Genomic DNA, 11,897 nt, shown 5'->3' on the forward strand with positions numbered 1-11,897 from the left:
CTCAAGCCTTTATACTGTCCCTTCTCCCTCCCTCAACACTTTATACTGTCCACCCTCCCTCCATCAAGCCTTTATACTGTCCACCCTCCCTCAACACTTTATACTGTCCCCCCTCCCTCCCTCAAGCGTTTATACTGTCCACCCTCCCTCCCTCAACACTTTATACTGTCCCTTCTCCCTCCCTCAACACTTTACACTGTCCCTTCTCCCTCCCTCAACACTTTATACTGTCCCTTCTCCCTCCCTCAAGCCTTTATACTGTCCCTTCTCCCTCCCTCAACCCTTTATACTGTCCACCCTCCCTCCCTCAAGCCTTTATACTGTCCCTTCTCCCTCCCTCAACACTTTATACTGTCCACCCTCCCTCCCTCAAGCCTTTATACTGTCCCTTCTCCCTCCCTCAACACTTTATACTGTCCTCCCTCCCTCCCTCCCTCCCTCCCTCCCTCCCTCCCTCCCTCCCTCCCTCCCTCCCTCAAACCTTTATACCCTCCCCTCAACCCTCCCTCCTACCCTCAAACCTCTGACCCCTCAACCCTTTATACTGTCTCCCCCCTCCCTCCCTCCACACTTTACACTGTCCCTTCTCCCTCACTCAACACTTTATACTCTCCCTCCCTCCCTCAAACCATTATATACTGTCCCCTCTCCTTCCCTCCCCCCTCAACCCTTTATACTGTCCACCCTCCCTCAAGTCTTTATACTATCCACCTTCCCTCCCTCAACACTTTATACTGTCCACCCTCCCTCCCTCGAGCCTTTATACTGTCCACCCTCCCTCAACACTTTATACTGTCCACCCTCCCTCCCTCAAGCCTTTATACTGTCCGTTCTCCCTCCCTCAACACTTTATACTGTCCACCCTCCCTCCCTCAAGCCTTTATACGGTCCACCCTCCCTCAACACTTTATACTGTCCACCCTACGTCCCTCAAGCCTTTATACTGTCCACCCTCCCTCCGTCAACACTTTATACTGTCCCTTCTCCCTCAACACTTTACACTGTCCCTTCTCCCTCCCTCAAGCCTTTATACTGTCCCTTCTCCCTCCCTCAACACTTTATACTGTCCACCCTCCCTCCATCAAGCCTTTATACTGTCCACCCTCCCTCAACACTTTATACTGTCCCCCCTCCCTCCCTCAAGCGTTTATACTGTCCACCCTCCCTCCCTCAACACTTTATACTGTCCCTTCTCCCTCCCTCAACACTTTACACTGTCCCTTCTCCCTCCTTCAACACTTTATACTGTCCCTTCTCCCTCCCTCAAGCCTTTATACTGTCCCTTCTCCCTCCCTCAACACTTTAAACTGTCCCTTCTCCCTCCCTCAACACTTTATACTGTCCCTTCTCCCTCCCTCAAGCCTTTATACTGTCCCTTCTCCCTCCCTCAACCCTTTATACTGTCCACCCTCCCTCCCTCAAGCCTTTATACTGTCCCTTCTCCCTCCCTCAACACTTTATACTGTCCACCCTCCCTCCCTCAAGCCTTTATACTGTCCCTTCTCCCTCCCTCAACACTTTATACTGTCCTCCCTCCCTCCCTCCCTCCCGCCCTCCCTCCCTCCCTCCCTCCCTCCCTCCCTCCCTCCCTCCCTCCCTCCCTCCCTCCCTCCCTCCCTCAAACCTTTATACCCTCCCCTCAACCCTCCCTCCTACCCTCAAACCTCTGACCCCTCAACCCTTTATACTGTCTCCCCCCTCCCTCCCTCCACACTTTATACTGTCCCTTCTCCCTCACTCAACACTTTATACTCTCCCTCCCTCCCTCAAACCATTATATACTGTCCCCTCTCCTTCCCTCCCCCCTCAACCCTTTATACTGTCCCCTCTTCCTCCCCCCCTAAACCTTTTATTTCCTTCCCCTCTCCTTCCTTCCCTCCCTCCCTCAACCCTTTATACTGTCCCCTCTCCCTCCCTCTCTAAACCCTTTCTACTGTCCCTCACTCCCTCAAACCATTATACTGTCCCCTCTCCTACCCTCCCTCCCTTAACCCTCAAACCTCTGACCCCTCAACCCTTTATACTGTCTCCCCTCCCTCCCTCCCTCAACCCTTTATACTGTCCACCCTCCCTCCCTCAAGCCTTTATACTGTCCCTTCTCCCTCCCTCAACACTTTATACTGTCCACCCTCCCTCCATCAAGCCTTTATACTGTCCACCCTCCCTCAACACTTTATACTGTCCACCCTCCCTCCCTCAAGCCTTTATACTGTCCACCCTCCCACCCTCAACACTTTATACTGTCCCTTCTCCCTCCCTCAACACTTTACACTGTCCCTTCTCCCTCCCTCAAGCCTTTATACTGTCCCTTCTCCCTCCCTCAACCCTTTATACTGTCCACCCTCCCTCCCTCAAGCCTTTATACTGTCCCTTCTCCCTCCCTCAACACTTTATACTGTCCACCCTCCCTCCCTCAAGCCTTTATACTGTCCCTTCTCCCTCCCTCAACACTTTATACTGTCCACCCTCCCTCCCTCAAGCCTTTATACTGTCCCTTCTCCCTCCCTCAACACTTTATACTGTCCACCCTCCCTCCCTCAAGCCTTTATACTGTCCACCCTCCCTCAACACTTTATACTGTCCACCCTCCCTCCCTCAAGCCTTTATACTGTCCCTTCTCCCTCCCTCAACACTTTATACTGTCCACCCTCCCTCCCTCAAGCCTTTATACTGTCCCTTCTCCCTCCCTCAACACTTTACACTGTCCTCCCTCCCTTCCTCCCTCACTCAAACCTTTATACCCTCCCCTCAACCTTCCCTCCTACCCTCAAACCTCTGACCCCTCAACCCTTTATACTGTCTCCCCTCCCTCCCTCCCTCAACCCTTTGTACTGTCCCCCATCCCTCCCTCAACACTTTATACTGTCCCTTCTCCCTCATTCAACACTTTATACTGTCCCTCCCCCCCTCAACCCTTTATACTGTCCCCTCTCCCTCCCTCTCTAAACCCTTTCTACTGTCCCTCACTCCCTCAAACCATTATACTGTCCCCTCTCCTACCCTCCCTCCCTTAACCCTCAAACCTCTGACCCCTCAACCCTTTATACTGTCTCCCCTCCCTCCCTCCCTCAACCCTTTATACTGTCCACCCTCCCTCCCTCAAGCCTTTATACTGTCCCTTCTCCCTCCCTCAACACTTTATACTGTCCACCCTCCCTCCATCAAGCCTTTATACTGTCCACCCTCCCTCAACACTTTATACTGTCCACCCTCCCTCCCTCAAGCCTTTATACTGTCCACCCTCCCACCCTCAACACTTTATACTGTCCCTTCTCCCTCCCTCAACACTTTACACTGTCCCTTCTCCCTCCCTCAAGCCTTTATACTGTCCCTTCTCCCTCCCTCAACCCTTTATACTGTCCACCCTCCCTCCCTCAAGCCTTTATACTGTCCCTTCTCCCTCCCTCAACACTTTATACTGTCCACCCTCCCTCCCTCAAGCCTTTATACTGTCCCTTCTCCCTCCCTCAACACTTTATACTGTCCACCCTCCCTCCCTCAAGCCTTTATACTGTCCCTTCTCCCTCCCTCAACACTTTATACTGTCCACCCTCCCTCCCTCAAGCCTTTATACTGTCCACCCTCCCTCAACACTTTATACTGTCCACCCTCCCTCCCTCAAGCCTTTATACTGTCCCTTCTCCCTCCCTCAACACTTTATACTGTCCACCCTCCCTCCCTCAAGCCTTTATACTGTCCCTTCTCCCTCCCTCAACACTTTACACTGTCCTCCCTCCCTTCCTCCCTCACTCAAACCTTTATACCCTCCCCTCAACCTTCCCTCCTACCCTCAAACCTCTGACCCCACAACCCTTTATACTGTCTCCCCTCCCTCCCTCCCTCAACCCTTTGTACTGTCCCCCATCCCTCCCTCAACACTTTATACTGTCCCTTCTCCCTCATTCAACACTTTATACTGTCCCTCCCCCCCTCAACCCTTTATACTGTCCCTCATCCCTCCCTCTCTCCCTCAACACTTTATACTGTCCCCTCTCCTTCCTTCCCTCCCTCCCTCAACACGTTATACTGTCCCCTCTCCTTACATCCCTCCCTCCCTCAACACTTTATACTGTCCCCTCTCCTTCATCCCCTCCCTCCCTCAACACTTTATACTGTCCCCTCTCCTTCCCTCCCTCCCTCAACACTTTATACTGTCCCCCATCCCTCCCCCCTTCCCTCAACACTTTATACTGTCCACCCTCCCTCCCTCAAGCCTTTATACTGTCCACCCTCCCTCCGTCAACACTTTATACTGTCCCTTCTCCCTCAACACTTTACACTGTCCACCCTCCCTCCCTCAAGCCTTCATACTGTCCACCCTCCCTCCCTCAACACTTTATACTGTCCCTTCTCCCTCCCTCAACACTTTACACTGTCCCTTCTCCCTCCCTCAAGCCTTTATACTGTCCCTTCTCCCTCCCTCAACCCTTTATACTGTCCACCCTCCCTCCCTCAAGCCTTTATACTGTCCCTTCTCCCTCCTTCAACACTTTATACTGTCCACCCTCCCTCCCTCAAGCCTTTATACTGTCCCTTCTCCCTCCCTTAACACTTTATACTGTCCACCCTCCCTCCCTCAAGCCTTTATACTGTCCACCCTCCCTCAACACTTTATACTGTCCACCCTCCCTCCCTCAAGCCTTTATACTGTCCCTTCTCCCTCCCTCAACACTTTATACTGTCCACCCTCCCTCCCTCAAGCCTTTATACTGTCCCTTCTCCCTCCCTCAACATTTTATACTGTCCTCCCTCCCTCCCTCCCTCACTCAAACCTTTATACCCTCCCCTCAACCCTCCCTCCTACCCTCAAACCTCTGACCCCTCAACCCTTTATACTGTCTCCCCTCCCTCCCTCCCTCAACCCTTTGTACTGTCCCCCATCCCTCCCTCCCTCCCTCAACACTATATACTGTCCCCATCCCTCCCTCCCTCAACCCTTTATACTGTCCCCCATCCCTCCCTCCCTCCCTTCAACCCTTTATCCTGTCCCCCATCCCCCCCTCCCTCAACACTTTATACTGTCCCCCATCCCTCCCTCCCTCCCTCAACACTTTATACTGTCCCCCATCCCTCCCTCCCTCAACCCTTTATACTGTCCCCCATCCCTCCCTCCCTCCCTCAACCCTTTATACTGTCCCCCATCCCTCCCTCCCTCAACCCTTTATACTTTCCCCCATCCCCCCCTCCCTCCCTCAACACTTTATACTGTCCCCTCTCCTTCCCTCCCTCCCTCAACACTTTATACTGTCCCCCATCCCCCCCTCCCTCCCTCAACACTTTATACTGTCCCCCATCCCCCCTCCCTCCCTCCCTCCCTCAACCCTTTATACTGTCTCCCCTCCCTCCCTCCCTCAACCCTTTGTACTGTCCCCCATCCCTCCCTCAACACTTTATACTGTCACTTCTCCCTCATTCAACACTCTATACTGTCCCTCCCCCCCTCAACCCTTTATACTGTCCCTCATCCCTCCCTCTCTCCCTCAACACTTTATACTTTCCCCTCTCCTTCCTTCCCTCCCTCCCTCAACACGTTATACTGTCCCCTCTCCTTACATCCCTCCCTCAACACTTTATACTGTCCCCCATCCCTCCCTCCATCCCTCAACACTTTATACTGTCCCCTCTCCTTCCTTCCCTCCCTCCCTCAACACTTTATACTGTCCCCTCTCCTTCCCTCCCTCCCTCAACACTTTATACTGTCCCCCACCCCCCCCCCCTTCCCTCAACACTTTATACTGTCCCCTCTCCTTCCTTCCCTCCCTCCCTCAACACTTCATACTGTCCCCTCTCCTTCATCCCCTCCCTCCCTCAACCCTTTATACTGTCCCTTCTCCCTCCCTCCCTCAACACGTTATACTGTCCCCCATCCTTCTCTCCCTCCCTCAACACTTTATACTGTCCCCCATCCCTCCCTCCCTCCCTCAACACTTTATACAGTCCCCCATCCTTCTCTCCCTCCCTCAACACTTTATACTGTCCCCCATCCCTCCCTCCCTCAACACTTTATACTGTCCCCCATCCCTCCCTCCCTCCCTCAACACTGTATACTGTCCCCCATCCCTCCCTCCCTCAACCCTTTATACTGTCCCCCATCCCTCCCTCCCTCCCTCCTTCAACCCTTTATCCTGTCCCCCACCCCCCCCCCCTCCCTCAACACTTTATACTGTCCCCCATCCCTCCCTCCCTCCCTCAACACTTTATACTGTCCCCATCCCTCCCTCCCTCAACCCTTTATACTGTCCCCCATCCCTCCCTCCCTCCCTCAACCCTTTATACTGTCCCCCATCCCTCCCTCCCTCAACCCTTTATACTGTCCCCCATCCCCCCCTCCCTCCCTCAACACTTTATACTGTCCCCTCTCCTTCCCTCCCTCCCTCAACACTTTATACTGTCCCCCATCCCCCCCTCCCTCCCTCAACACTTTATACTGTCCCCCATCCCCCCTCCCTCCCTCCCTCAACACTTTATACTGTCCCCCATCCCCCCCTGCCTCCCTCAACACTTTATACTGTCCCCCATCCCCCCTTCCTCCCTCAACACTTTATACTGTCCCCCATCCTTCCCTCCCTCCCTCAACACTTTATACTGTCCCCCATCCCCCCCTCAACATTTTATACTGTTCCCTCTCCTTCCCTCCCTCCCTCAACCCTTTATACTGTCCCCTCTCCTTCCCTCCCTCCCTCAATCCTTTATACTATCCCCTCTCCCTGCCTCCCTCAACCCTTTATACTGCCCTCCCTCCCTCCATCAAACCTTTATACTGTCCCTCCCTCCCTCAATCCTTTATACTGTCCCCTCTCTTTCCGTCCCTCCCTCAACCCTTTATACTTCCCTCCCTCTCTCCCTCCCTTAACCCTTTATACTGTCCCCTTTCCTCGCTCCCACTCACCCACTTCTCTTTCTCTCTTCTCTCTCCCTCTCCCTCAAGAGTAGAGTACAGTGTAGTAGCCTCTCCCAGTATGTAGTGTGTCACTACTATGGTATTCTGTAGTGTTGGCTGGCTGCTGCAGCCGTAAGAAGACTCTCAGGTCTGGGAAAATAACACACACGTTCCTCAGCATGTCATACATGACATACAAAAAGACAAACCTCTCATCACGTCTGGAGACTTACAAATGGTGTCCCAATAGAAAACCATTGATTTGCAACTAGTACTCGGCTGAATGATTCTGAGTGTACATATTTGTTTCTTGTTGATTAGTATATAATATGCCATTTAGCAGACACTTATAGTACAGTGAATTCATAAGGGTACATTGCTTATAATATGTGTGTATGTGATCCCTACAGGAATTGAACCCATGACCTTAGCATTGATAATCCTACACTTTTACCAGTTGAGCCACATAGGCAGTCATAGTTTTGTACCACTAGATGCTGTCAGATGTTTAACAGCCTCTCTCTCTCTGCGTTCTCTCCACAGGTGACGTACCTGGGCAAGGTGACCATCTCAGGGACCCAGTTCCTGTCGGGCTGCACAGAGTCGTCAGTGGTGGGCCTGTGGAACCGCCGTGCGCTAGCCCAGGAAGAGCACCTCCCTGCCAACTCCCTCCTGGAGATCCGCCCCTTCCAGGTGCGACTGCACCACCTGGACGGGCGCGGTGAGGCCTCGGTCACCATGGACACGTACCAGGTGGCGCGCATCGCCTACTGTACGGCGGACCATTGCACGAGCCCCAATGTGTTCGCCTGGATCTACCGGGAGATCAACGACGACCTGACCTTCCAGATGGACTGCCACGCCGTGGAGTGTGAGAGCAAGCTGGAGGCCAAGAAGCTGGCCCACTCCATGATGGAAGCCTTCCGCAAGACCTTCCACAGTATGCGCAGCGATGGACGCATCCACAAGAGCGGCTCCTCGGACGAGTTCGCCACTGAGGACTCCGCTCCAGATGACTCCACCCCCGAGGAGGATGGCTGAGCACCAGGGTTGCCGTCCCCCTCCCCCGGTCGCAAGCCGTGAGGGGAGGTGCACAGGTGCAGCCGGAGCACTCTTTCTACTCTCTGTCTCTCTTACTCTACTCTGGTTTAAGGAAAAAACTCAAATTGACTGACGCACAGACCGCAAACGCCGACTAAAGAATGACGAGGACGTAGTTTTAAAAAGGGAAAAATAGGAGGACAAAGGAACCACAAGAGATGAAACATATGGGGAAGCCAAACTAAACTAGCACTGCCTCTTTGGATAAATAGATCCTCAAACATCTGGATAGCCATTGAAGCGCATGATCTGCCCATTAGAGATGAGTGAAAAATGGTTATAAGACATTCCCAATCGACGCTGCTGTCTGTCCGTCCGTCTGTCTGTCTGCAATGTGCAGAGAGACTCTGCCTCTTTACCCCGCCGCGCGCCCCTTACTCACCCCTTCCCGCCCAATCAAAAGCCCCTATCACTTCCTAGGAATCCCAGATCACTGCCTCATGTTCTGACTTTAAAACAACAGCACTATGGAGTTACGAGTTATGCCTGTAGCACTGTTAAATGTGGGATATAAAGAGAAAGCCTTGACTCTAATATATGTGTGGAAGGTTGCCGGGAGGTGGGAGGTCTTGACATATTTATTAAGCCACAAGAGCGTCATCTCTTATCGATCACATTTTGATTCCTTTTTTGGAAGCATACCAAAAGTGAGTCTTTTAGCTGTGTCTTGTCTCTTGATTTTGTGCCTCACTTCTAACATACCAAGGCTGGTCTCTGTCCCGCAATCCCAAACGTGTGCATGTGTGTGTGTGTGTGTGTGTGTGTAGTCGTGCATGTGTGTGTGTGTGTGATCTAAGAAAAAGGATTGTCAGGAGAGAGAGCATGACCGATAATGGGCTAGTAATCCAACTAGAAGTGTAAAACCTGTCACAGCCTTTGTGGCATCCATTTTGGGAAGCTCTGCAGGGCTTTTTAAATTTAAACAAGAATATGACCATTTGACACATTTTTTTGTTTTGTTTTGTATGAAAAGGGAAAGTAAATGTGACAGTCACAGAAACCGATGTTCTAGGACCCCAAAAATAGCCGTCCATAAAGAATACCTGAAGCCTCTTGGCCTGTGCTGAATGTATTATAGGTATGTTGTGCTGCAAGCTCCTTACACCTTTTAGTTACTTTGTTGTTTTAGTACATTTCTTCTACATAGTTTTATCTGGATTAGGTGCAGTTGGCTAGGGCAGTTTTCTGTACAGACACCTTAAGGGAACAATTATGTCTCGTGGGCTGGGTGCGTGTTGAGTCCATGAACAGACACACACAGTTCAGTTTCCCTGTGCTGTCGAAGGGTACGAGCGACCATTCTGGGGCAACTGGAAGCCTCCACGACACAAGAGCTCCACCCCTCCCACCCCTTTTTCTAACAAGACTCTTTTGAATGGACTGGTACTCACAGTGGGTGGGTCATGTATTTTTTCTGTTGTGACTGAAGCAGATTTTATTAAGATGGCTCTGGTCAGTACATACATATATAAATATATACATTGTATTTGAAACTCATTCAATAAGCTTATGTAAATACAAAAAAAAAAAATATCTGTTTCCAAATATTACAGCAGTAAATGTTGATAGCTATTTTAAATAAACAACGGGAACATCAAAGACAGCACCAATGTTTTAAAGTAAATTGTGAATATGTATGTGTTACATAGAACTGGCTGTTGAGAGGGTGTGTGAGCCCGGGACACAGGGCTTGAAATGCCAGGATGACAGGAGGAGGGAATGTTTATAAAGCTGTAGATTACTGTGTCATGTCTTGTCTGAAGGCTCAGACGTGCTTTAAATGTCTGGAAATGTTACCATAAGTGTTTTCTATACAGAATTTGCAAAGATAAAGAAGGCATCACATATAAACTATTTACCAAGACTGACTGAATTTGAGGAAGTCTCTTTTTTGTTACAAAAACTTTCATGTTGATTCAGGTTGGCTGTGATGCTTTGCCTCCATATCAAATGTTTCTCAACAGTACTAGGAATCGGGTGAATTTCAAGGGCTGTTTATGTATTAGGTTTGTGTACACAAACAGTATTACAGCCAGAGGTTTGCTCCAGTCCTAGCAATAATTGTATTTGTCTCCATTTCTTACGCAAAGCTCTTCTCAACCACAAGCCATGTGTGGCAGCCATTTTGGTGCCCACATCGGTCTCAAGCTATTCCCATAACTCGGGTGCTTATACCGTTGGCTATCATCACAGAGCTTCTAAACCCAGAGGTGCAACATCGCAAGAGAGAAGTGAAAAAGTCATTGAGAGAAGTGAAAAATGATTTCTTAGTTGTTAAGGCACAACCTTGTGAAAGTGACAAACTGACACGTTTTAATTTTCGTAAAAAACCAATTGGCATTGAAGGAGTGCCTTTTATTTGACGGCCTGCACATACGTAGTTCGGCATGAGACGACCGTTAGACCCGATGACGTGTTTCTGCCCAACATCGCCATGACATCACCTACAAGCATGATCAGGGATTTCTATTGGAGAAGCAGTTTCTGTGCCTATCTTCATACTGTACTGTCTTTGCTATCATTTTGCTGCTCAGAAACTGCAGAGAATCGAGAGCAAAATGGATGCTGGAAACAGTGTATATGACTGCTGAATGGGAGCACTGCCTCCTTCTGGAAGGTAGAGGAACACCTTCCTCACTTTCCCAGTCAGATAAAAGAGCGTACAGTAACACACATTAAGAATATATTTGGATAACTTGTGTTATGAGTTCATTATATACAGTGGGGTAAAAAAGTATTTAGTCAGCCACCAATTGTGCAAGTTCTCCCACTTAAAAAGATGAGAGAGGCCTGTAATTTTCATCATAGGTACACTTCAACGATGACAGACAAAATGATTTAAAAAATCCAGAAAATCACATTGTAGGATTTTTAATGAATTTATTTGCAAATGATGGTGGAAAATAAGTATTTGGTCACCTACAAACAAGCAAGATTTCTGGCTCTCACAGACCTGTAACTTCTTCTTTAAGAGGCTCCTCTGTCCTCCACTCGTTACCTGTATTAATGGCACCTGTTTGAACTTGTTATCAGTATAAAAGACACCTGTCCACAACCTCAAATAGTCACACTCCAAACTCCACTATGGCCAAGACCAAAGAGCTGTCAAAGGACACCAGAAACAAAATTGTAGACCTGCACCAGGCTGGGAAGACTGAATCTGCAATAGGTAAGCAGCTTGGTTTGAAGAAATCAACTGTGGGAGCAATTATTAGGAAATGGAAGACATACAAGACCACTGATAATCTCCCTCGATCTGGGGCTCCACGCAAGATCTCACCCCGTGGGGTCAAAATGATAACAAGAATGGTGAGCAAAAATCCCAGAACCACACGGGGACCTAGTGACACGGGGACCTAGTGAATGACCTGCAGAGAGCTGGAACCAAAGTAACACAGCCTATCATCAGTAACACACTACGCCGCCAGGGACTCAAACTGCAGTGCCAGACGTGTCCCCCTGCTTAAGCCAGTACATGTCTGAAGTTTGCTAGAGAGCATTTGGATGATCCAGAAGAAGATTGGGAGAATGTCATATGGTCAGATGAAACCAAAATATAACTTTTTGGTAAAACCTCAACTCGTCGCGTTTGGAGGACAAAGAATTCTGAGTTGCATCCAAAGAACACCATACCTACTGTGAAGCATGGGCGTGGAAACATCATGCTTTGGGGTGTTTTTCTGCAAAGGGACCAGGACGACTGATCCTTGTAAAGGAAAGAATGAGAGGCCTTGTATCGTGAGATTTTGAGTGAAAACCTCCTTCCATCAGCAAGGGCATTGAAGATGAAACGTGGCTAGGTCTTTCAGCATGACAATGATCCCAAACACGTGTTGCCCAGCAACTGCCCCAAAACATCACTGCTCTAGAGGAGATCTGAATGGAGGAATGGGCCAAAATACCAGCAACAGTGTGT

The 11,897-nt window shown here is 49.9% G+C and overlaps 1 protein-coding gene across 2 annotated transcripts in view; it reads left to right on the forward strand.

Annotated features, from left to right (window-relative positions):
• The window catches only part of LOC139386269 (PTB-containing, cubilin and LRP1-interacting protein-like), a 52,518-nt gene extending 42,669 nt beyond the window's left edge, over positions 1-9,849 (forward strand). The window contains exons 3-4 of one of the 2 annotated variants that reach the window (XR_011629025.1): positions 7,424-8,443; positions 8,888-9,849. Coding sequence is in view for 1 of the 2 variants with exons in the window: in XM_071131766.1 (XP_070987867.1) it covers positions 7,424-7,921 (498 nt within the window). In the remaining variant the exon portion in view is untranslated. Of the gene's footprint in view, positions 1-7,423 lie in introns of both variants that reach the window. The other variant, XM_071131766.1, reaches the window with a different exon arrangement.
• Positions 9,850-11,897: the final 2,048 nt, after the last annotated feature.

This window comes from Oncorhynchus clarkii, chromosome 27 (genome assembly GCF_045791955.1).
Source record: "Oncorhynchus clarkii lewisi isolate Uvic-CL-2024 chromosome 27, UVic_Ocla_1.0, whole genome shotgun sequence".
Taxonomy (NCBI): Eukaryota; Metazoa; Chordata; class Actinopteri; order Salmoniformes; family Salmonidae; genus Oncorhynchus; species Oncorhynchus clarkii.